This window comes from Chrysochloris asiatica, unplaced genomic scaffold (assembly GCF_000296735.1).
Source record: "Chrysochloris asiatica unplaced genomic scaffold, ChrAsi1.0 scaffold00006, whole genome shotgun sequence".
In the NCBI taxonomy this organism is placed as follows: Eukaryota; Metazoa; Chordata; class Mammalia; order Afrosoricida; family Chrysochloridae; genus Chrysochloris; species Chrysochloris asiatica.
The window spans coordinates 20,693,582-20,719,184 of record NW_006408524.1 but is presented as its reverse complement, the minus strand read 5'-3'; the positions used below and the strand labels follow the sequence as shown (position 1 = coordinate 20,719,184).

General features: G+C 50.2%; 1 protein-coding gene and 1 pseudogene across 2 annotated transcripts in view; both read right to left on the bottom strand.

Moving 5' to 3' along the window:
- Positions 1 to 7,436: 7,436 nt before the first annotated feature.
- Positions 7,437 to 25,603, bottom strand: part of CRHR2 (corticotropin releasing hormone receptor 2) — a 37,888-nt gene continuing 19,721 nt past the window's right edge. Inside the window, exons 3-12 of one of the 2 annotated variants that reach the window (XM_006832164.1) lie at positions 24,796 to 24,881; positions 23,109 to 23,218; positions 22,716 to 22,833; positions 20,600 to 20,753; positions 20,043 to 20,103; positions 18,463 to 18,535; positions 10,658 to 10,743; positions 10,331 to 10,466; positions 9,805 to 9,846; positions 7,437 to 7,594 (exon numbers count right to left, since the gene is read on the bottom strand). In XM_006832164.1, coding sequence (XP_006832227.1) covers positions 7,454 to 7,594; positions 9,805 to 9,846; positions 10,331 to 10,466; positions 10,658 to 10,743; positions 18,463 to 18,535; positions 20,043 to 20,103; positions 20,600 to 20,753; positions 22,716 to 22,833; positions 23,109 to 23,218; positions 24,796 to 24,881 — 1,007 coding nt within the window. In that variant the 3' untranslated portion in view covers positions 7,437 to 7,453. The remainder of the gene's footprint in view (positions 7,595 to 9,804; positions 9,847 to 10,330; positions 10,467 to 10,657; positions 10,744 to 18,462; positions 18,536 to 20,042; positions 20,104 to 20,599; positions 20,754 to 22,715; positions 22,834 to 23,108; positions 23,219 to 24,795; positions 24,882 to 25,603) is intronic. The other variant, XM_006832165.1, reaches the window with a different exon arrangement.
- Positions 12,357 to 14,576, bottom strand: LOC102837250 (annotated as a pseudogene).

Genomic DNA, 25,603 nt, shown 5'->3' with positions numbered 1-25,603 from the left:
TAGACAGTGAATAAGGAAGACTGTAGAAGAATTGATGCTTTTGAGTTATGGTGTTGGAGGAGAATATTGAAAGTGCCATGGGCTGCCAAAAGAACCAATAGATCCATTCTGGAAGAAGTGCAGCCAGAGTACTCCTTAAAAGCCAAGATGGCCAAACTTCGTCTCTCATACTTCAGGCATATTGTCAGGAGGGAGCAGTCGCTGGAGAAGGATATCATGTTTGGTAGGGTGAGGGTCAGAGAAAAAGAGAAAGACCCCCAGCGAGATGGATTGGCCAAGTGGTAGCATATGGACTCAAGTGTGGCAAAAGTAGTGAGGTTGGCCCAGGATCGGCCAGTGTTTCGTTTTGCTGTGCATAAGTTCGCTATGAGTTGGTACTGGCTCGATGGCACCTAACAACAACAACAACAACAACAACAACAACAACAACAACAATCAGCTAAATTAGACATTTAAATTTTATCTGGAGGCCTGTGAATCTTAAAAGTAGCCTATGGTTGCTGCAAGGATTCCTGAAGAAACTACATGTGCTGTTTTATATAACTATCTTTGAGGGGAGAGCTACCCAGATAAAGTTAACATCTCTCGCTACAGGTCACAGAGACACAGCTTTTTCCAGAAGGAAAAATCCCACCAACATTGGCTCCCTGTTCTTTCAGATGTAAAGCCCTTCATGCTCAATAAAAGGGATGAGATGGGCTTGGAGGCACAGGGCCTAGGGGTGGCATTCCTGAGTTTAGGAACCAGGGTCATCAACTCCAGAGTGCATATCTTTAAGTTCCGAATGGGCATTGGGATTGTGGGTTCCCCTAGAGGTCAGTGGCTTGAGGCAGTAAGCCAAGGAAGCAAAGGAGGCAATGGTAGTGTTATTTATCCCAGGGTCCATCCTCAGAGGCCATGGAGACCAGAACAGGGGGAGGAGGGAAGGAGAAGTGTTAAGTCCTTGAATTTTTCAGCCTTTCTGGGCAGAAGGGCCTCCATGGGGAAGCATGGTGCCCGATTGTTTATCACTGTGGGACCTCCGGGAGCCAGAGGAGGTCTTGCTTTCTCTTTCGGTGCCCTGCAGAAGCTAATTAAGAAGCACAATTAATTACCTTGTTGTCTTCTCAGCAGAGCCCAGGGACAATTTTCTGGAGTTAGAATTGTTAGCTCCTACCTGCCCCTGCTCACTCATCTGACCAGCACGCGGATACTGAGACAGCATTCCACTTACCCCTTCAGAGGGTTCCTTCTACTCAAGCTCTCTTTCCAAACTGCAAAGTTAACATGGAATTTTCTGTGCATCTGGCTTTCATCATTTATGCAGTAGTATGTAAGGCCCCTACTGTGGGCTCAGAACCATGTGGAGATAAGTTGGTGATCCTATCATTTATCATGCAAACCAGGATGTTGTTATTGGCACCAGGATGCCAGGAACTAACTATCTGGGGCAAACCATGTCTGTCACCTTACTTTCAGGAACTGGTGGAGGATGGGCTGCATCCTCTGCCCAGTGGGAAGTAAGGGTTGCTGTGGGCATCTGTCAGGCACATGAAGAAAAGGAATGGAAGAAAAGTTCTCGGTCTGGGTTGGCATCTGGGTGCCCTTGGTGGTGGGTACAGAGAATGGATTTTCTCTCTGTGCAAAGCTACTAGATGGATGACTGGGATTTCTCTATGGGTCTCTGGCCTGTCTCGGAGCACAGGAAAACCACTTGATTTATAAATGTTCTAGAACGACTTTGGATTGGGGCTTTGCTATGGAGTCTAGACCCATCCCCTGGAATGCAGAGCCCAGCATTGGTGCACTGGCGGAGTCTAGGGGACACTACCTCAGACCCCTCCCCAGGGACCCGTTGGACTGACTCTGGCAGGAAGGTTTCCTGGTCAAAGGGGCTGCTTGAGCTCGGCCCTGCAGGATGGAGGCTGTGAGGTTCTGTGCCTGGGGGTAGTGGTGGTGCACGGCACAGCTCTGTGAGGGAGGACCTTCAGCCCTCAATGAAGAATCCTCTAACCAGATAATCGGGAGGAGATGAAACTCCATCAACAGAGGGCAGTGACCTCAACCCACCCTCTGCTCATTTCTCTTGCTGATTAACATTTCTAAACCTGCGCAGCCCCCTCAGGAGACTGAGCAGGGACCCATACTAAGCATATCGATGAATAAATTTACATGTTTTAAACTTCTTCCTCTTCTGCTGCTGCTGCTTTCCTTGGAAATTTCCAGAAAGACAGGTCACTCACTTCCTACAGTACATCTGTGTATGTATGTGATAGAAAGTCGGACAAGACACCTGACTGCAGACGGAATCACGGTGTGTGTGGGTGTGTAGGTGTTAAATGCAGATTCCTAGGTCTCACCCAGACTGGAGATTCTGAATCCGGAAGTTGGCTTTCAATAAGCAACCCAGTTGGGTCCAAGGAAAAAGTCAGGTATGTTCTCAGAGAGTTGCAGGTTCTTGGCTGGACCTGTCTATCCAGCTTCTTCAAATACTGCCCCCATGTTCCCTGCCTCTGAGCTGATTATTCCTCAAGGAAAGGGCTCCCATGGTTTTATAGACACCCCCCTCAGCACCCCCATGACCACGGCAGCCTCATTACTGTAAGGAATTTTTTTTAAAGTGTTTTATTGTGAATTATGTGATAGTTTGCATGGGAGAACATTAGCTTTACATTCATCCTATTGTATATCATTTCATTGCCATGATTATAATACCCTCCATGCATCATCAAACAACCAAAGGGTATACCCCGCAAACGTGAGAAGTTTTTGTCCCTGAGTTCACCTGTTTCTCCTAAGACAGTCTTCCCTCCTCCCATCCCAGTTGCCTCACTGCCCGGGGCCCCATCTGCCCCTGAGGCACTACAGATGTGCAGGAAGGCTGGTGCAGGGCTGTCTGTCTGTCTGTCTAGGGTCCAGGTGGGATGAAGTGGGGAAGGGTCGCTGTGGTTCTTGTGTCCCATCAGCCTTTACTGGTGAGACACAAGATGGGGGCTGAGATCCTGATGCTTCTCCCCGCCATTACACCTGTCTGCTTGCTCCTGCCCCACCTCGTAGCTCACTGTTTGGGGAGTTGCTGCTTCTCTGTTAGCTTTGGAGTCTCTTGGAACAGGAAGCTTGTTGGGTCCAAGCGCAACAGCCTGGAGTAAATGCAGGCGCACTTACTGGCGCACAGCGAAGTAAGTGCAGGATGAATGAAGGGCAGGTGTGTGTCCACATCTCTGGGTCAACCAGCGTGCACACACACGTCTCTGTCCACCTGGGCCACACTGTGGACCTTGCTACCTCCTTGCAAGTCTGCGGTGGGGTCACTTTCTGTGTCTAAGTTCACCAGAAGTTCATTTTCTGCTGTAGAAAGAGACAGGTCTGGAGCTTTTTAGTCCAGCATGGGGTCTTCCAACAGACCCCTGAGAGTGTTGCTCATCTGCACCTTCAGTTCCCACCCACCCCTGCCATCATGTGCCACCCTTTGTTGTGGTTAAGTGCCGTCGAGTCGGTTCTGACTCATAGTGATCCTGTATAGGGTTTTTGAGGAGTGGCTGGTGAGTTTGAACTGCCGACCTTGCCATCCAGCACATTCATGCACAGCCCCACACCAGGATCCCCTTTGTCACATCATTTACCAACTCCTTAGCTCCCTCCCCAGCAGGCACTTTGATGATAGGAGTAGGGCCAGGGGGCTGGTGTGAGGAACCCTTTATGGGCTCAAGTCTCCCCAACTTGATCACTCAGGTGGGTGAAAGGGCTAACAGGGAGCACCTAAGTGCTTTGCTGGTTTGGTTTTGGGTTTTGTCTGCTACAGCGAAAATCTACAAGTGAGAATTTTCCAGCTAGGTCAGGTCTGCTTGGGTCTAATGAAGGCGGGTTGGCTTTGAGGAAGAGGTGGGGGATTGGGAGAGATGACATAATAGCTCAGGTGACATTTCAAGTCGGAGCTCAACAGAGGGCCATGATGAGAAGGTGGAATAGTGTGGGGCTGCAGGGACTGGGTAGGAACAATGAGGCATTTCAACTGGGCTGGGGGTTAGTCTTGCCTCCTTATAACTGGAGAAGCTGGCCCCACGCTGCCTGCTGTAGCAGGTTAGTAGCTGTGAGACACTTGGACCAGTCCCGTGGCTCCTCTGTGAAGCTACTGCTGTTGTTAAGTGGAGTTGGTTCTAACCCATAGCAAGAAGTGACTGGTGCGTTTGAGCTGCCAACCTTGAGTTTGTAGCCCAGTGCTTATCCTACAGCACCACACTAAGACTCCCCAGGGAGCTGGGGGTGGGAGGGTGGGAGAGAATGAGCTGAGGGCTGGTGCAGTTCTGCATATCTATGCTGATGAGCGCACAGTTTAGTCTGGAGTGGTCTCTTAGGACTGAGCCGTTTGCAGTTTCTTGTGTACAAGAGTCTGGGATGTTTTTTGACGTACAAGAGTCTGCATTGCTTTGGGTGCACAAAGAAGACTTTCCAAGACACACACTGAGTTCTGTCCCTTGAGAAAGCACGATTTCAGGCCACCTCAACCTCTTCCCACTTGACAAAAGAAAAGCAAGGCCCAGACCCACCAGTGTACTTCCAAGCACTGAAATCCCCCTGGTCTAATACCCAGTAACTGGTGACAAGGAAGGGCAAGAGCTAATGCAACAGCAAAGTGTTTTGCAATGGGTTTCAAAATAAAAAATTTCAATCAGATTTAAGAAGGAAGCATAGTGGATTACCATTGGGCTGTTCCATGGAAGATGAACAGTTCTAGTCTACCAGGTGCTCTGCGGGAGAAAGCTGAGACTTTCTGCTCGCATCAAGATTCACAGCTGGGGAGATACTACACAGCGTGGCTATGAATTAGAACCACCTGGAAGACACACAGTCAGCCAATCTTAGAGGATCCCAGGTTGTACAGTGCTTAAATCACCCACTCGGCTGCGAATCTAACAAAAAGGACAGTCTGAACAACAGGGAGAGAGGTGTAGCAGTCAGCTTCTGCAAAGATTGACAGCTTTGGAAACCTGTGGGAGCAGTTCATACTCTGTATTATAAGGTTGTTGTTGTTGTTGTGATGTGCCGTGGAGTCGGTTCCGACTCACAGCGACCCTGTACAGGGTTTCCGAGGCTGTCAATCTTTACAGGAGCAGAAAGCCTCATCTTTCTACCATGGAACAGATGGTAGTTTCGAACTACTGATCCTGAGGTTCGCAGCCCGTTTCATAGCCACTATGCTACCATAGCTCCTTGTATTATAAGGTTACTAGGAGATAAATCATTTGATGGTAGATCACTGTGCAAATGTGGCAAATATCTCAGAAGTTCAGAGAATGGAATATTGTTGCTATAAAACCGAACAGCAAACCTATTGCCAGTTGAGTTGATATTGACTCATGGCAACTCCATGTGTTAGAGAGTAAAACCTTTCTAGGGTTTCTTGGTTGTAATATTTACAGAAGCCAATTGTGAGGCCTTTCTTCCATGGTACCGTTGGGTGGGTTTGAACCTCCAGCCTTTAGGCTAAAGCACATAGTTTGTACTACCCAGTGACCTATCAACCATACTATACTATCTACTGGTTTATGTGAAAAGGCTTTTCAGTGCTTATTGCTATAAAAAAAGAAGAAAAAAATATCGAGCCCAGGTTCATTCCAGTAATAAATATTCATCCATAAATTCATGAACAATTAAATTACTATCTATTTCATTAAGATGCGCTTTCAATTTTTTACGTCCACAATAATTATAAAAATATCAGTATCTAATTTTAATCTTTGGTTGCTACAGTCCATATAAAAAAGTGATGATAACAGTAACTAAATCCAGAAGACTAAAAAAATTAAATATTTCAATTTAAAACTATATCTTTTGGTAGAGAAGTGTGGTAAGGTGAGCAAAAAAAAAAAAGACCTTCAACCCTTAAAACATACTGCATTAGTGTAAAATTCTGCAGCAGAAATGGAATGCAAATTCAGGTTCTGAGAGAGAGGGAACAATGTAAAATCTCCAACTGTTAAAGAAGAGCTTATTCATGTATTTTTTGAAAAATAGAAGAGAGTAGCTATTAAATTGCTACGCTGTTTAAATTCCATTTGATGTATTTTAAAGTGTTGTGACAGTTCTATTTTTAACATGTAAATATTTGCCAAATGCCAGAAATGACATCCTTTGTGAGTTTTAAAACTTACATTGAAAAAAAACAACAAAAAAGGACTAGATGTCAACTTAAAAATGTACAAGATGAGACACATGATTTTTCCAACATCATTTTAGAGGAAATTGCTTTGTGAACCCTGGCTGACGCTCCCTGCCTGCTCCCCAGACTCCAGCCTGGATGAATGGAAGGTTTTAACCGGGGAATCATCCAGAGTTGTTGCTCATGGACACTGAGGGGTTGGCCGTTTGGGACAGTGCCTGGGTGTGCAGGGATTGCTGCTGCATGTCCTCCGTGGGCTTCATTAACTGGCATTTGGTTGAATGAGCAGATATTGGGGGAGTGATGCAGGACTTTGCTGTAAGGACTCCAAACCTCCCACAGGTCACGAGAGCACCAGTCCCAGACCAGAGCCAGGCTCTGCAGACCAGTGGCCAACATATGTCTTGTCTGGTAGTGCCAAAGCTCTAAGGAGGAGGGGGCATGAATGCTTCCTTATGCTTAGAAGGGACACAAAACCTAACCCAACATCCTTGCCCACACCAGCCTCAGGAGCCTAGTTAAGATCATCTGAGAAAAGGCCAGTTCCATGGAGGAATGGTTTATTTTACACATGTGATGTCTCTGAGTGGGCGGAAGTCCTGTCTGAGGTGGGGTGTTGGTTTCAGTCACCAAAATGTACTTTGGTTTCTGCGATGCCAGTTCCACCATGCTGTGTCCTGCACTGTGCCTCGGATTGCCCTAAGAGTTCTGGGTACCTTGGCCATGTCTTGCTCCTCCCCACCCTCAGTATGTAGACTGGGCTACAAGGAGGTCTCCCAAGGCAGCATCCTTCCCGGAGGCCTCAGTTTGGTGGTGGTGGTGGTGGGGGCACAGGGGCCAGCGAGACGGCTCCATCAGGCTTGGGGGACAATTGCACCTCTGAGTATTGAAGCCAGTGGCTTAAACGTTTTACTCAGGCTGGTGTGCCTCCTGAGCTGCAGAGGGCGTTCTGACTCAGGGGCCCAGGAGCGGGGCCACACCCTCGCCGAGTGGCACGAGCAGGCAGAGAGCCCAGTGCTGACACTAACTTGCTGCCTGTACCCCTGTCTGTGAATGAGGCTCCAGCGGGATTCTTGCAGACCCTTGACCTGCTCCTCTGACTTCCTGTGACTTCCCCTCTGCTCCATCCCGTACAGAAACTTCCGGGCCGTCCCCGCCCCCCAGCCCCTTTCTGCAGCTGCACCTCCTCTCCTGACAGGCTGAGCATGGTCTCCTCCTCCTTTCTCCTGGCCTCAGCAGGGCCCAAGCAGCAAGGAGAACCCAGAGACAGGTGGGGACGGTGGATGAGTGACACGGTGGTGGGCGCACAGGGGGTCACATCGCGGCTGTCTGCTTGACGCTGTGGAAGCTGATGCGTGTGGGCGACGTGGGGATGGACATGGCCCTGGCCACGGGCACTCGCAGCGAGTAGTGGTCCTGCCAGCGGTGCCACTTCTTCCTCAGTGCTGAGCGCACCTAGGGGGAAAGCAGAGGCTCAGCTGTGCACTCAGGTCGCTCCCCCTGCACCCCACACACAGTACCCACACACCAGTGGACTGGTTGGCTCCAAATCCGAGGTCTTCCCCCTGACCCACATAGGCCCTTGACCGGCATGCTTCCTTTATGCTTCACTGTCCAATTACCCAGACTCCTTTGGACACATTGCCTTCGCTCCCCAGCTTGCTCTGTCACCATGAAGCTACCACAGGGGGACTTGAGTATCCAGTTTAGTGACTCAGACCCCTCCATACCCAGGGCTCCTGCTCCTCCCACAGATTCCGGAAATGTACCCAGAGCTTCTACAACTTCTTGGACAAATGAAAAGCAAATGGAATTTTTCCTCATATGTTCCAGCTCCTTTCCTGAAATACCTTCCTCTACTGTGGTGCTGTCAGATAAGCACTGGACTGCTAATCACAAAATTGGTGGTTCCCCCCTCCACACAAAGGGTAGACAGGGATGGGCAACTTGGACATTGGCTACCTAAAATGGGGGTAGGGATACAAAGGTAAGAAGTGACTGGCTTACAAGCTTTCAAGAGGGAACCTAGATCCAAAGGGTGTGGAGGAAGTTAGAGTCTCCAGTGAATAGTATCCAGCCTGTCCAGGAAGGACTCATGAAACGAAATACAGACGGGTCTCTTGTGATACAATAGTGAATAATTGTTATCAGGACTGATTGTGAGGGTTGGAAATCTAAAGGTGGACATTTTGTAGCAAGGAGGGGAGTGATTAACTTTTCAGTCTAGGAGCAGAGGACCTTAGGATCATCAATGGAGAAAAGCGGAGAGCAGGATCCTACCGAGAGAGGCAGTGAGGCCTGAGATGGAGGCAGAGAAGATGATGTTAAGAGATGGTGTGACTGGGGACTCAGGATCAGGAGAGAAAAAGGGGCTGAGGACTGTGGGGGGCGGTGTGGCGGGGTGCAGACTTACAGGGTACATCCTTTGGTTGGGTGAGGATGCATGGACGGGATGGTAAATATGCCAATGAAACGATAGATGATAGAATGAATGTAAAACCAATGTTCTCCCATGTAGACTATCACACAATTCACAATAAAACATTTATTTAATTAAAAAAAAAAATTGGTGGTTCAAACCCACCAGCTGCCTCTTGGAAACTCTATAATGATCACTATAGTCAGAACTGGCTCGATGGCACTTAACTACCGCTGCAACCTCATCTCCTCCAGGAAGCCTTCCCTGATAGACTCCTTTGAAATGTCCATAGCATTTACTGCCTGAAACTGAAAGTTAACATTCATTTCAAAGCCTAGCCATATGTGGTACCCGTTTGTTCTCATCTGCATTGTAACTGAAGAATGTTCCTCTAAAATGGGCTGTGTCACCCTACCCTGTCCTCCTGGCACATGGGATGAAGAAAGTACTCACGCTCCATAAACTTTCATTTTCAATCTGCTTTAACGACTCCTTCACTGCTACCCTGTGCCCATGGCCTGTCTCCTAGCCCTGGAGACTGTGTGACAATTGGGGGGGGGGGAGGGTGAGGGGCTCTGCTCTTTGTTCCAGGCAGTGTTGGACTGCTAACTCCATGAAAGATCAGAGGTTCAAACATGTCAGCTGCTCCAACTCAGAGTGACTCTGTATAGGGTTTCCAAGGAGCTGCTGGTGAGTTTGAACCACTGACCTTGGAGTCCAGTGCTTTTCCTCACAGGCTACAGTCTTGGAAATCCTAAGGAGAACTTCTATTCTGTCTGATAGGGTCACTAAGAGTCAGAGTAGACTCTGTGGCAGTAGGTTGGTGGGGCTCTTTGTCTCAGGATGTATCCTCACTCACCACTGGTGTGAGTGTGGTTCTTTCGGCCTCTTGGAATTCTGGGTCTTGTTAGTTGTGGCCTTTTCTGAGGGGAAAGGAATGTGTGGATGCCTCTTCTGCTCCCTGAGCCCATATAGGCTCCCATGTCACCTTCTCCAGAAGCTTTCCCCTCCCTCTCCCCAGCTCTCTGGGGCAGTGGGGAATGCTATCAGTATTTCCAGTTTGCAAAGTTCACCTACACTGGCTGTTTCCCCAAGGCTAGGGTGGTGTCTCTGGCCTTCCCCTCCCTCCTGCAGGGCAATGCAGGGCATAACCAGGGGACCCAGCAACCCTGAAAAGCAGGATGGGTATTGGAGCTGCCCTGGAGAGGGATCTGAGCCCAGCCTCCCCAGGGCCCTGGAATCATACCTCTCCATTGAAGAAGCAATAGAAGACAGACACAAAGAAACCCTGGAAAGGAAGAGGGACTGTCGGTGACCAGCTCATGGTGCTCATGGGGTGAAGTGGGAAACAGGATGGCCTGGGGAAACACTCAGTGACCAAGACACCAGAGGGTCAGCACTCATGCACCCCCTTTACCCCCATGGTACACTACAGTGAGGGATGGTCTCAGGCCTGTAGCCTCTCACTCCTCAATATTGTGTGGTCTCTCCCAGGGCACTTGGCCAAGGCTGCTAAGAGTCCTCTGAACAGGCGTCAGGGCAGCCAGTAGACGCAGAGCTCACCTGGACTATCCACAACCTGGACCCTGGGGTAGGGGTGGCAGGGGTGAGGACTCAGTTCCGGATGGTCAGGCTGTGTGGGTGCCTGTGCTCAGATTGAAGTGTATACGTAAATGAGCCCCGTGTGCACCAATCCTGTGGGACCATTTCTAAGGATGGGCGTGTTTATTGTAGCCCCGCCCCATGCCCCTGGAAAGTAACCGGGCACCAACCTGGAAAGACTGTAGGAAGGAGTTGAAATAGACGAACACAATCTGCGACAGGTCGTCCTCCCCAGGATTGACGAAGAAGAGCATGTAGGTGATGCCCAGAAGAGGCAGGAGAACCAGAGTGGCCTTCACCGCCTTCCTGGGGGTGACAGGTGAGGGTTCAGGTCTGAGCCTGTGACATCGATGAGCCTCATTCATGTGGGAAAGATGGGGGACATTTTAGCAAGGCATTCTGGGAGCTTGAATGAGCTCCCACCTAGAGCTTCTTCTCCCTGACCCCAGGTAGCCTTATTTCCTCCCTGCCTGGGATCAAAGCACCCATTCACACACCTGTACTGGATTGTCTCAGATGTGGTGGATGCTCGTAATTTTGTCATTAAGATCCTGACGATGTTGAACAGAAATACAAAATTGATCTGGGGATAGGGAGGCAGGAGAAAGGAACCATGAGTTAGGGCCAAGCTGAGAGGCAGTCCCCTCCCTCTGGGAGCCACTGAAAACTCAACACCCCACATAAAGCCTTCCCACCTGTCACCCAGCAACAACCTAGGGGACCAGAGCTCCTCCCTCACCAGGACAGGTAAGACACCCATTTTTCAGTTCCCTGTCACTTGAAGGCTCCAGACTCGAGGGAGGCAGCAGCCTCTAAAGACTGTGAGCAGTAACTGTCTTTCTCAGAAAATCCTCAAGCCCCTACCCCGCTCAGGGAATGCACAGGTGCTGGTCCAAGCTCTGCTGGGGTCGCCCCCCTCTGCCTCAGGGTCCCCATCTGTTGGTTGAGTCTTTCTGAGGCTGCTGGCTCTGAGGGGCAGACTAGGCCACAGGGGGTGATTAATAACTCAGTTACCGAGCAAGTGATTAATCTCTTAGCATCCCTCTCCCTGTGCCCAGGAAAACTCCAGAGCTTTGGAGACACCCCAGAGGCAATGATGACAAATGGACTGCTACATTGACTCTGAGACTCCGGGCCGGGCCTCATTTATCTTCATTCTGAGCCACCCTCAGCATCAGCGTGTACCCCACACAGTCTTCTCCCCAGAATCTGAGTGCCCAAACCAGCGTTCGAGGGTGTGGGCCCATGTGCTGTGATTCTGTGAGAACCCGAGTGGGTCTGTGGGACTGTCCTGGGTGTTCTGTTGTGAGTGTGCTCGCCCCCTGAGAAAGTGCTTCTGAGTGCGCATGCATCAGCGGATGTGTGCCTGCTGGCCTGTCTCTCTCTCCTCCAACAGTGTGAGCAGACAGGAATGGAGGGTGTGTGGATCTCCCACACTAAGTAAGTGCCCATGGGTCAACGGGGAACACACTTTAGCCTGGGGATGCCCCCCGCCTCACACCTTCTGAGTGTCTAGAGCGGAGGTAGGGAACTTCTAAGGCCCACAAAATCATAGGGTCTAGCCAGAAACCCTGTACAGGGTCGCTATGGGTCGGAACCGACTCGACGGCACTTAACAACAACAGCCCTGCCAAGGCAACCGCTGGTCAAGCCATTACATTGTTGTTGTTAAGTGTCGCCCATAGCAACCATGTATAGGGTTTCCAAGGAGCAACTGGTGAGCTTGAACTGCCGACCTTGCAGTTCAAATGGTTTTACAGTCTGCCGCATTAACCCACAGCGCCACAGCAAGACTCTAGTCATCACATTAGGAGTTCATTAAATGTTTCACCACATATAGCAGACTAATTTTTTTTCTCTAATCAAATGTCATTTAAATTTTTGGTAAGGTTTGATTACAGTAGTAAACTGTATTTATGAATACTCAACTTTCACAATCTCCTCTGAACCCAAGAAATGGCAGCAAGCTGCTCACAAATTGTTTAGGGAGAGAAAAAAAGCAGAGGTCGTACGCAAGGTGCAGAGTAGTGGAAAAGTGGGACTGAAAAAGGACAGTTCAAAGGAGGGTCCAGGGCTTGGCAGACATCTGGACATTGGGGTGGTGGGATGGTGAGGAGGGACTCTGGGCTTCAAGTTTGGAAAGTGAGAGGCCAAGATAGTGGCCAGAGGAGCTGCAGATGAAACCACACTGCAACTTCACTCCCTTGTGTGAATCAGCTGGTGCTGGATCAGTTTTGACCACTGGCTGAAGACTTTCCCACAGGTGGTGCAGCTGTAGGGCTTCACTCCAGTGTGAATTCGCAGGTACTGGATGAGGACTGAGCGCTGACTGAAGGATTTCCCACACTCGCTGCATTTATAGGCTCTCTCACCAGTGTGGATAATCTGATGCTGGATAAGGTGTGAGCTCTGGCTGATGGCTGATGGCCCTTACCACATTCCACATATGTGTAGGGTTTCTCTCCAGTGTGAACTTTTTGGTGGTGAATGAGATTTGAGCTTCGGTTGAAGGCTTTACCATATTGATTACATTCATGGGGCTTTAATCCATTATGAATTCTCAGATGCTGAATAAGGGTTGAGCTCTGGCTGATGGTTTTTCCACACTGAGTACATTTGTAGGGTTTCTCTCGAGTGTCAACTCGTTGGTGAAGAATAAGGTTTGAGCTGCGGCCGAAGGTCTTCCCACATTCGTGGCACTCAGTGTTTGTCACCTGTGTGCACACCCTGATGCTGAATGAGGGTTGAGTTGTGGTTGAAGGCTTTTCCACAGACGCCACATTCATATGGCTTCTCTCCTGTGTGGATGATCTGGTGCTTTCTGAGGACTGAGCTGTAACTAAAGGCTTTTCCACACACAGTACACACATGAGGCTTTTCTCCAGTGTGAATTCTCCGACGCTGAATGAGGCTTGAACTCTGACTAAATGGTTTCCCACAGTCACTGCATTTATAAGGTTTCTCTCCAGTGTGAACCCTGTGATGCTTAACTGTGAGGTTTGACACCCGACTGAATGGTTTGCCACAGTTTACACTCATATGGTTTCTTTCCAGTGTGAACTCTCTGTTTCCTCAGATGGGCGCTCTGGCTAAATGCTTTCCCACACTCGTTATACTCAAAGGGCTTCTCACCTGTGTGAATCCTGTGGCGTTTCATGAGGTTTGAGCTCCATTTGAAGGCCTTCCCACATTCACTGCACACATAAGGTTTCTCTCCAGAATGAATCCTTTGATGTTGGATGAGGTTTGAGCTCCGCCTGAAAGTCTTACCTCATTCACTGCACTCATAAGCTTTCTCACTCAGGTGAGACTTTCGATGTTTTTTGAGGCTTGAGTTCTGGCTAAAGGCTTTCCCACATTCATTACACACATAAGACGTCTTTCTACTGTGGTTGACCTGATGTCTGATCAGGTTGGCGTGTACACTGAAGGTTTTCCCACACTTTCTAGCCCTGGTAGGGTTTAGCAGGCTAAATTTTAAGTTGGTAATTTTGTATATGATGTTATAAATTTTGGTAGAAAAAAATGTTCTTCATCCCTGGTCTAGAGAATCCACCACTTTGTAAGCCTGGCTTGGGCCTTCTTAAGTCCTAGGCTCCAGGGTACAAAGGCAGGCTTTGTGGGACTGGCATCCCTTTGGGCTCTGGCTGACCCCTGACTTGAGAGTGTTTTGGCCCGACCTCCTCAGCCCCAACCTGCCAACCCCACACTTACGACACACAGTGTATGTCTGTGGGGGTGGGGAAGCTTTCAGAGAGGGCCACTCACTGGTTGTTGCCCCTGCTTTCACTTAAGGCACACGAACTCCTCACTCCTAGGTTTCTTGTCTATTTCCTTGGAGCACAGGGTCCCCTTAACACATAGGTCAATCCTAATTTTCTCACATAAGTGATACAAAGTGCTTAACCTTTTGTGATTCTTTCTGACTTTTTTGGGAGCAGACTGTTGGGATCTAAATAGATTCTCATTTCTGCTATATTCCCCTTCATTAAATCTTATTTTCCCATCATCCATCACTCTAGCAACCAATTTGTTCAAATTATCTACCACTTTGATCCACCCATCCATCCATCTCTCCACCCAAACATCCATTCAACCATTCATAGATTTAACGTCCATCCGTTCACCCAGGTAACTAGCAGTCACTGAACACCTCCCACATACAGGGTCCTGTTCTGTGTGCCCAAGTAGGGGAGGGACAGCCATACAGACAACTGAGATAGGGTCCAGAGTGGAGTCTGAAGGGGAAGCCCTTCTCCCTGTCCACTTTACATTCAATGATGCCGCCCCTCCCTTGTCAGCTGGGTCTGCACAGCTGGACCAGGCCAAACCATGCATTCCTTTTAGTCCCCAACTCCCTTTTTAAACATCTGCACCATTCCTACCTCTCTCCTCTAAGAGGCTCATGACCGCCATGACCAGCCTGAGCTCTCCAACCCTTCCTGGATTCTATCCTTCCTTGCTGTTGTTAAGTGCCATCAAGTCAGTTCCAATGCATAGCAACCCTATAGAGTTTCAAGGAGTGACGGTGGTGGATTTGAACTGCCCACCTTGCAATTAGCAGTCCATTGCTTACCCTACAGTGCCACACGAGCTTTGGCTATTCCACCTAATCTTGTCCAGCCTAGTTTCTGGTTGTATTCATTCATCCATGACTGAGTGAATCTATTTACCATGCACCAGGCTCAGAACTGGACAAGAGATAGAGAAGCGAGTAAGATCGTTCCTGCTCTCAGAGGGCTTATGGTCTGGGGTAGGCTGGGGAGCACTTCACTTCCCTAAGGGGTCTGAAAGGCATGAGATATGAGCTGGGACCTGAAGGCCACGGGAAGTCAGCTGGTGAAGAGTGTGAGGAGAATAGGTCAAGCAAAGAAAAGGTCAAGGAAGGAAATCCTGAGGAGGGAGGAGGAGTCAAGAGACAGGTAGGGGAAGGGGACAGACTAGGAGTGAGGACAGTAAAATCACCTTCTAGAACAAGCTGCCTGCAGGGTCCTTCTAGCCCACAGGTAGGCTGTGGGAACTCTGCAGGGGAGTGGGTGTGGAGGTGTACAGGGTCTGGGCCAATCTCTCATGATGCTGATGCTGGCGGTGGTCACCCACTGACCTTGTACTTCCTCAGGTGAACCACCTTCACCCCTTCTGAGGCTCTCCTGCAGGGGTGGGAGCTAATGCCTGGTCAGAGCCTAGAGATGCCATCTTCTGCCCGGGGGTCTCGGGCATTACAATCCCTTCCACCCGAACCAGGTAGACACAATGCTAGCTATCATGGATTGGGTACAGGTGCCAAGCCAAGTCGTGTTTCAAGCATTTACAGCTCTTGCTCACATGACACTCTTATGAAGCAGGTATGACTACTATCCCATTTTATAGATCCACAAACTGAAGTTCCAACAGGCTAGCTAAACTGTCCATAACCACAGTTAGTAGAGGGCTGGTGTCAGGATTTAAACCTCAACAGCTGGCTTCAGTATCCATTCTCCTAACTCTACATCACAACTCCAGGCTCTGGGATGGGTGATCTTCAATCTGACTTTATACCAGGGATCTGAGCTCAGAAGGAAAGCTCTGGGAGGGTGATCAGATGGGACCCTGAGCCTGTGGCTCTACAACTGGTGGGAACTGCTAGAGTCTGACACCCGGGGGCACCCACCACAGTGACCACAGTCCACCCTCAATTGCTGGTGGGGGAATCTGTGTGGCAGAGTAGAACTGTGCTCCACAGGGTTTTTGGTGGCTGATGTCTTGGAATTGTATCACCAAGTCTTTCTACCTAAGTGCCCCTAGATAGAGTCAAACCTCCAACCTTTTGGTTAATAACCAAGTGCACTTACTGTCTATGCCACTCCTAGTCCTCACTGTAGCCCTGTGAGGCAGGGACCAGCCGTCCCATGGTACAGCGAGGAACTGGTTTCAAGAAGCGACGAGGTTTCAAGAAGGCAAACACCTCACTCAGGGTCACACCACCAAGCCCAGGTAGCTCCAGGCATTGTTCTGTCCATGGCCCTGGACTGATGTGGTCCCTCCACGGGACATCAGCAGGCCCCTGCTCACTGGTTAACCGCAGTGCATCTGCCACCCCAGACCACCCTCGACCCTTGCTGAGGTGTTTGCTAACTTCCAGTGCTCACAGGGTCCCCCCCCATGCACCCAAGCCTTCACTGTCTATACATATGCAGAAGCAGGGAAGGATTGGGGGAGAACCAGGTGTCTTGACTCATGTCTCCCTACTTGGCTTTGGGTATAGCTCTTTTCCCTTTAAACCCAGGTTGACAGTGGAGGACCCCACCCTTGGGATGGTTCTTTGTTCTCCTTCTGTTCTGGGTGTCAGCAAGCCCTTCACTTGTCCTTCCCTTCTGGCCCCACCCATGAAAACTATTTGCATCATGAGAACACACTCAATCACCAGGCTCACCGCCCACAACCCAGAACCAAGTGTGTCTCGCAACAGCAAAAATGTAGCTATGAATCTCTGAGAAAGACAGAGGCAGTAGGACCCCGAACACATATCCAACTGAAAGGACAGCAGGCAGGTGGCAGGTGACCAGGCAGACCTGTTCCTGAGTCTCACTTCAGGCTGCTCTTAGTTGGTTACATTGCACAAGCCAGTTCATACCACAGTTTCTTCATCTGTAAAATGGGAAGCCTGATCCCAACTTCTCTGGGGCACTGAGGATTTGAGGACTGGAAGCATTGTAGACTGAGCTTCCTGAAGAGCTCAACTTGGGACTTGGAAGGCACCACTGGTGCAAATAACTGAGTATGGGTGGAGTCAGAAGGGAATGACCAGCAAAGAGTTCTGAGTGAGAGGAGGGAGTGGACCAGAGGAGAGGGCATGGGAAGAGGAGGCCAGGGAGCTGGGTTTTGAAACCAAGTCATTCTACACCTCTTTCCCCTTTCTTGTTCCTTTTCCTCATCACCTGTCCAACATCCATACAGCTAGGGCTCCCTCCCCTCCTCCACTGATCCCCCATCCAGGTCAGCCTTCTTGGGCTGCATCCCAGGCACATCAAGCCCTGGCCCTCCAGGATGGGTTCTCACAGCTGGCTGGAAAGGAAACTATTTTAAGGAATTTCCATTCACATGGAGGGTGAGTGACTCACTGCAGCTGGGAGCCTACTGATTGCTGACAAGGCTCGGGTTCTGTCTCTAAATGAACAAAGTCCTGATTATGGAACATCTACCCCAAATACCTTCCTGGTTCTCTGTAGTTCACATGCATCAAAAACACCTCAAAGATGAATCCCAGAAGAAATCATTAAAAAGGAAGAGAGCAAGGAAACAAAAAAGCTAAACTGTCACTGTCTCCAAAGTAGACAAAGAACTCCCTACTAGAGCACCTGCTGTTTCCAGGAGGAGGACAGTTCCCTCTTGACTCTCCCACAAGGAGACAGTGGTCCTTTAAGGAAGCGGGTATATACAGGAGCCTGAAATAAGTCTTACGCAAATGCCAATTTCTTACAGCCTTTTTTGTATGTCTTTTTTTTTTTAAGTGTATGATATATAATGGGTTCATTTTTGCAGAATGCAGCCTCTACTTAAACTCTACCTTAATTAAAGCTCTGTTGTAGATTAAAGACGTGGTAGCAATTATATCTTGGCTGCGAATACATTTGGCAAAGGGCGGGGAGTTGGACAGGGAACAATTGCCTCATTACTGCTTCATTCTGGTATCTGCTGTTCCAGGCTGGGGGCAGTGGGCTGGACCCCCAAGAAAGGTCAGAGAAGGATGGCAAAGGGTTATGAGGGACGGGGGATGTTGGACCAGGCTGAAGAGAAGCCTGCACATCTTTCTTATGTCACCTTGCCTGGCACTGTTAGCATTGTTCCTAACAAGGGGATGTTTGATCTGAGAGGGCACTAAAAATCTACCAGTGAGACCCTCTCTAGGGCCAGAGGAAGTATCCTGGTGTGGCACTGTGGCATAATGTGCTGGACTGCAAGATCGGTGGTTCAAACTCACCAGCCGCTCCTCGGAAACCTTATACAGGATAGCTATGGGTCAGAACCGACCTGACGACACTTATCAACAAGGGTCAAAGGAAGGGCCTGAGACCCACAGAGAGGAAGGAGCTGCACCTGAGTACAGAGTGGGGGAAGGGTGTGTTGGAAGCAAACGAGGAAGCAGGGTGGTGTGTTGTATGTGTGTGGGAGGCGCGAGCAGAGTACCTGAATGTGTGTTGAGGGCGCTGCCAAAGGCACAGACAATGTATCTGAGTGTGTATTGAAACTACCCCAAAATCTCTGCTTGGGTGGGTCTTTGCCTCCCCACCCCCACAGCCCCAGTTTCCCTCGGTGGACCTACCAAGAGCACAAGGATGATGGGGCCTTGGTAGATATAGTCCACCAGGTCGCCAGGCTCTTTGCCAAACCAACATCTGCAAAGACAGAGTGGCTGTGGGTGGCCCTGCTGGGCAAAGCCCGGGTTCCATCCCTGTCCTGGGCCCAGATCCTTTCTGACAGCCAATCTCCAGGTCTGTCCCTTTCTAAACCACCTTCATGGACAGCCTCAACCCCAGGGACCACCCTAGTTCCCACCAGCTGCCATGTACCCTACATGATTGGTCTGGTCTCCCCGCCAGCCTAGGGCTCCCTGAGGGCAGGCTCCCTCTTCCTGGATGTTTGGCACAGGGCTGGGCATGAAGTCATGGTAATGAGGGGAGAGATGGCTGCCCACTTCCCTCACTGCCCTGGAATGCCTGCCCCAATGTTGCTGCAATGTGCCTCTCCATGTGTCAGGAGCTCACATAGTACAAAGCCAGCCAGCAGGTGTGGAGGCGGGAACCTTCCCGCCCAGAACCAAGCCTTTCTCCAAACTGAACCTCTTTCACCCAACAAAGGGAGCCCACTGCCTGGTTATCAAAGGCTTGCTTTATTCTCCAGGGCTGCTGGTGGGCAGGGGAGCTTCAAGTCCTGGTGGGCCAGGAGCCAGGCTAGCTCTGCTAACAACTCTACTGGACCTCAGGGGAAGTCCCATCAACTTCTAGAAACTGTCTTCAACTACCTGAGAGGTTATCCGGTGCATACAGCCTTAGACAGGCTCTCCGCTGCTGTCTCCCACGTTTCGGCTGTGTGCTTGAATGCTGCCTCTGACAGGAAGCTAACTGCCTCCTAAGGCAGTCCTCTTATTCTTGGGCAACTTTGAGCTTCCTGAGTTCTTCCTAATATTGAGGGGTACTTGGGACCCCATTTTCATGGTTTCTGTTCCCCATCTCAGAGCTTTCTCCAGCTCTGAGATCCCCTGGAGATTTGCACACAGACACAACTGAGTCTCCCAGTCCCTTCTTCTCCTGTTAGAGGCACCAGCCTTTTTTGGATGACCTATGGCTTGAGTTGTCAACACCTGGGCCATGGCTTTATGTATCAGTGTCCATGGTCAAGGGAGAGTCCCAGGGGAGGATACTACACCCCAGAGACAGGGAAGTCAGGAAAAGCACTTTGTCCTGCCTCGAGACTCTGATCAAGACTCATGGATACAGTGTTGGACCTAGCCTGACCTGAAAGCCAAGAGTCCCTAAGCTCCATATGCCCTGGCCCAGACCTACCACATACATCCAACTCTGAAAAGGCTTTATCCAAGGCCAAGGGTCATGCACTTGGGTTCTGAAGGAGCCGTGATTACTAATTCAACAAACAGTTGAATAGAGACCTACCACGTGGGCACTAGTGGGCACTGGGGATTTTTTTTTTCAATTTAAAGACAGTAAGAAAGCCAATGTGTTCCTTGTCCTTGGTCCTCAGTTCACCCCATTGCTCTGTGGTCAGGTGCTGCCTTTCAGAAACACAGTGTTTGTGTGTGTGTGTGGGGGGGTGCTGGGTTCTTGACTACATGGCTTGGCTGGAGCCCACGGGTGACCCTCCCCATGGCTGGTCTCTCCTACTTACTGTTCATTCTCATAGTAGAGTTTTCCAATGGCCCAAACGATGATGATAGGGCAAGGAATGCCTGAAAGAAGGACAGATGTAGGCTGCAGTGGACAGACAGATGGACATAGGACTTTCTCATGGAACACAGGGTGGGGACATGTTTCAGATCTTTCAAATGAAGGTCATTCATGACCGCAGGGGTGCCTGTACACTAAGCTATTGCCCCCACCCCCCACCCCCAAGCCATCTCCTCCAGTTAACTCAGCGCTGTGAAGGGGAGCTGACTGGCCTCTGCTTTGAAGTCACAGACCACTGCCTTGGGATTAGTTTTTCCGGGCAGGGGAAGAAGGGCAATTTGTGGGCTATCCATTCGGTGGGATTATCTGTAGTTGCACTGGGTTTGTATTTTCCTCACTTAGTTAGAGGGAAGTGGCTGAGTCCTGGGAACTGTCCTGGGGGTTGTGTGCAGGGCTGTGGTCTGGCCCTGAGACCCAAGATGCAGGGAGATGACCTGGTCATAGTTCCCCTCCCCGCCAAGCCAGGCCAGGCCTTGCTAGTCCCCCGGGGACCCTCACACCATCCGATGAAGAGGAAGAGCCACTTGCGCAGGTGTTCTGTGGAGTAGGTCATGACAACAGCTGTGTGCAGGTAGCAGCCCTCAACGAACATCCAGAAGAAGTTGGTCACTACGAAGTAGTTGAAGATGGTAGTGATGCAGCGACACCAGACCTGTGACCAAGAGGGGTGGTCAGTAGGTTCTATGGCATCAGGGCAGGGCCATTCCCACCAGGCAGGGAGTGAGGCCAAGGGCTTCCCAAGTGTGGGGCAGAAGGGCAGCCACTTCAGTCATCCATGGACCTGTCCTGAAATCCATCGGATAGCATCCTGAGAAGGATCATCCTTCCTCAAACTCCTTCAGCTCTCCTGACTGAGCAAAGCAGCCAGTCTCCGCTAGCGCAGTGTGCCTTTAACTTCCCTCAGTGCTTTCGAATTCCCTCTTCTCATGAAGAGCCAGGACGTCTCTGTCCCTGAGCGCTCTGTTGGCAGAGGCTGGAATTGGATCACATTGCTGAGTTTTCACTGTAATCTTTTTGAGAGTAGCCACCCAAACACTGCAAGTGACTCTGTTCTCCCCTTAGGGATGAAGGTGAAGTTGCATTTAGGAAAAAAAGAAGTGAGTTAATGACAAGGAAGTGGCTAAGGAAACAGTAGTGCCATATTTGTAAAGATGGGGCTGAAGGCATGGTGGTGGCCCCCTAAGGATTCTGGGATGGGCAATTCTACAGGTAGTAGGGCTACTGCTGGCTCTGGTGGAGATGCATTCACTTGGGGCCTCTAGCCAGACAGACATTCTCTCCCAGTGAGTCTCACTGCCTCATGGGAAACAGTGATGTCCCCTTACAGGGCAAATAAGCGAGCTTAAGAAGGGCAAAGGTAAGCACCAAAGCACAAAAGCTGGTGTTGTGGTGTGGTGATTCTTTGCCTCTCCAGCAGAGAAGAATCGGCCTCTGACCCCCTGGGTGGGATTAAACAGCCTGTGTTGTGGCGGCGGAGAAGCCCAGAGTCACACAGTGAGTCAGAGTCCAGCTGTTGAGCTTCTAGGCTAGAGCTCTTCTCGATGGATCCCTCCTGATCACCTTCCTTACAGGACTGAACCAGAGCACCTGCAGAGCTGAGCTGTCCTGGACATGGAGGTGTGGAGCCAGCTCAGGGAGCCCTGTCATGGGGCTATCTGGGCCTGTGGATTGTGGTCCCCTCTCTGCCAGCCTTGGTCATCAGACAGTCCTCCCATGCTGAGCTGTAGCTACCTCTGGGACGTCTCCCTTGGGTCCCAGCTCAGCTGTCCACCACCTGCTGAGGTGGAAAGTCAAAGATCCCTTCATCCTAACCTTGCTTTTTGTTCAAGTTAAGTGAAGCGGTAGGAATACAGGAAATACTGGGCTGCGGAAAACCCACAATCAGATGGGGTTTGGTTGGGTACTGGAGCCGGGCTCAGCATGGGGCCCAGTATAAGTGAGAATTGGGGGCCTGCTTGGTCTGAGGTACTGGTCATCCAAGGTGCATGTACTGAGAAGTCTCCGGAGGTGTGACAAAGGCCTCTGAGCCTGGCTCCAGTCTATCTGCAACTGAACAATGACTTGGATACACAGCAGCTATCGTTAACACTGATTCTGAGTGCTCAAAATCCTGCTACCACAGAGAGGTATCAGTATAGATTATGTGGTTAATCCTTGCCTTAGTTTCCAAGTCTGTAAAATGGGTCTATTGTTGGGAGCGTGTCCTTTATTCTAAAATAAGGAGCCCTCGTTACACTGTGGGTTAGCTGTTGGGATACTAACTGCAAGGTTGGCAGTTCAAATCACCACCTGCTCCAGGGGAGAAAGGTGAGGGTATCTGCGCTGGTAAAGATGTACAGTTTTGGAAACCCTAAATAGGACTGCTATGAGTCAGAATCTGCTCGATGGCACCGGCTCTGGTTTGGTCTTTGAAGGGATTGGTACTAACCAAACAAGGAGTGGGACAGAGATAAACCACCTCTGGTGTCAGATCTGTGCTGATCCTGACACTGCAGCCTAGCAGACATAGGCCTGGGGCAGAGTAGAGAGGACCTCAGGACTGGGCAGAGAGGTGGATGCCCCACCGCCCCGAGCCCGGAGCCCCCCAGGTCCGGCCCCAGCTCTGTCCAGAGACCTCGTTGCTCTCATGCACTTCATGGTCAATGAGCTGTAGCAGGAACCACATGACATTTCGCAGGATAAACGTGGTGATGAGGTTCCAGTGAATCACATTCCGCAGACAGTGGATGCTCCTGTGGGAGGCCCAGGTCAGGGGTCAGCCAGGTCAGGGGTCGTCTGGGACCGGGTGTCCCCCAAGGTCAAGGTATTGACTTAGCCTGGGGTGTGGGCAGGGCTGTACCAGAACCCAAATTCCCACCCACAGCCAGCTTGGATCTCTTAGTGCATCTGAGCCCAAACCCTTTATCCACTGGCACCAGGGCCCCACCATGGAGGCAAGGATGTCGGGAGAGGTAAAGGGGGTGTGTGGGACTAGGCAGGGGAATCGAGAGGGGATGGATGTACTCACCGCAGAGCCAGGAATAGCAGAAAGGCGGCCACAAGAGCAGCCAGGGAAATGCAGTGACCCAGGTAGTTGACAAAGAGGGCAATGTGGTACTGTAGGTCATACTTCCTCTGCTGGACAGACAGACAGACATTCAGGCTGATGGAGGTATGGGGCATCCTAACTGATGATCACCACTGTGCCCTGACCCTGGGGGCAGAAGTGGCATGACATGTCATGGCCTGGCTGGCAAAGGCCACTCCTGCTGGCCCTGGGAGGCCTCCCAACATGCACTCTGAGAGGCACATTTAGACCCAGCCTACTCTGAGATATGCCAGCAGGCAGGAGCGTGCGTGGATTTGACTTTCTTTTAAATTCTAGACTGGGCGAGTCACGCTTAGGTTTAGTCTCAGCATAGACCCCAGGGACCCGAGTGATGGATGAGGAAACCTCAGTTTTGACATCAATACAATGGGGACAACCATTTTCCCGGGCTGCCCTCCTGAAGGCCTGTCCTGGGTGCAGCAGTGGAGGGGGGCAGGTAGGGTGCATGCGTGGATATTACTACTACCAGGTGTCATGAAACCAACTCCATTACGCTTTTGATGACTGATCTTTGGTAAGTAGATTGTTAGGCAACTCTGGATGGACTTGAACCTCCAACATTTTGATTCGTTACTAAGCATGTTAACCATTTGCACTACCCAGGGACTCCCCTCAAAAAAGAACAATACTGAAACAGAATAAGTCAGTCTGCTTTTTACTATCACTGTGTGCCGACACTTGTAAGTTTTGTTGTTGTGTGTGCCGTCCAGTCTGTTCCAATTCATAGCAATCCTGTCTGGAGTCTCCGAGAGCGGCTGGTGGGTTTGAAAGTGCTCAGCCTAGAGTCCACACCAGGACTCGACACTTTTTAAACAGTCACTGATGAAACCTTCCTTCCTGCTGGGGCTGACCATCTTCCCACTCCTCCCCCACTTTGGTTCTACAAGCTCAGGGGGCTATAAAAATTAAGAAGTAAGAATAGGTGGAGAGAGGGAATCTCTTTCTCTCCAAAGGACTCACCCTACCTGCCACTCTTGTCCCCTCACTGCAGGCCCCTCTTGGACTCACTTTGTGGAATCACTTCCTCGGCACAACCCTGACTCTGAGGGTCATTTAGAGAAAAATCCCAGCTCAACTGATGGCTTCGTTAAGGGAATGAGGTTGGGAAGTAAGGTTCTGGGCCAGGAATGCGGTGCAACTTCCATGGGGAGGAAACTGGTACCTGCAGGCAGCAGAGAACCCAGTTCCCAAGCAAGAGCCCAGGTGAGGCTGGAGCAGGGCCCAGCTCCTGGGGCCTGACCTTCTGGGACTGCCCTTGTCTCCACATGGAGTCACAGAATCACAAAGCTGGATGAGGACCCTAAGACCCCAAAAAGGAAGGAAGGTGTGTACCACACAGCCGGCTAGATGTTTGGGAGCCCTGGTCACATGGTCACCCCTGTTGTCGTATCACATGTCACCCTGGTTGCTCCCCCCACCAGCCTGAGCTCTCCTGGAGGTGGGACTCCCTTTCCCCATTGTCTGCCCTCCACAGTGTCACTGAGCACAGGGCAGGACAGGTGACACAAAGATTGTTTCTGCCACCTTCGGGATGCTCTATGTTTAACTTCAGTTCCTAATGCCCATACGAGGACCAGAGAGGGTCAGGCAGGTAAGGGCCGCTTACCTTGTCATCCAAAATGGGCTCACACTGTGAGTAGTTGATCCGTGAAGCCCATGTCCCATTCTCTAAGCACTCTCGGTAGGCATTTCCTACAGAAGAAGCCAACCACCAAGAGTCAGGCATTCCCTTTGTCAAGAACTGTCTCTGGAAAATGTGGAACAAAACTTAAAAATCATAAAAAAAATAAAAGACCAGGCTTACTGGTGAGGTAGAAACTGGTGGAACCCTGAGACTGTAACCATTGGTCACCCTTCAGCAATGGAACTGAACTCATCCCCCAACCCCCACCCCGTGGCTCAATTTTCAGCCAAGCAATAGATAGGTATATGGGGGAACAATACCACTAGCGAGGTATGCACACCATAGAGATAAAAAAGGCAGCATTTGCCTAAGGCCAAAATTCAGAAGAGTTGGTAACAAAGGAGGAAGGAACACAAGAAATGCAGGGAGGAAGTAGGGTAAGTGATATTACACTGTTGTTGTTGTTGTTAGGTGTCATTGAGTCAGTACCGACTCATAATGACCCTATGCACAACAGAACGAAACACTGCCCAGTCCTGGGCCAACCTCACCATTGTTGCCATGCTTGAGCCCATTGATGCTGCCACTTGGCCAATCCATCTCTTTGGGGGTCTTCCTCTTTTTCTCTGACCCTCCCCCTTACCAAACATGATATCATTCTCCAGTGACTGCTCCCTCCTGACAATATGTCTGAAGTACGAGAGACGAAGTTTGGCCATCTTGGCCTCCAAGGAGCACTCTGGCTGCACTTCTTCCAAAATGGATCTTTTGGTTCTTTTGGCAGTCCATG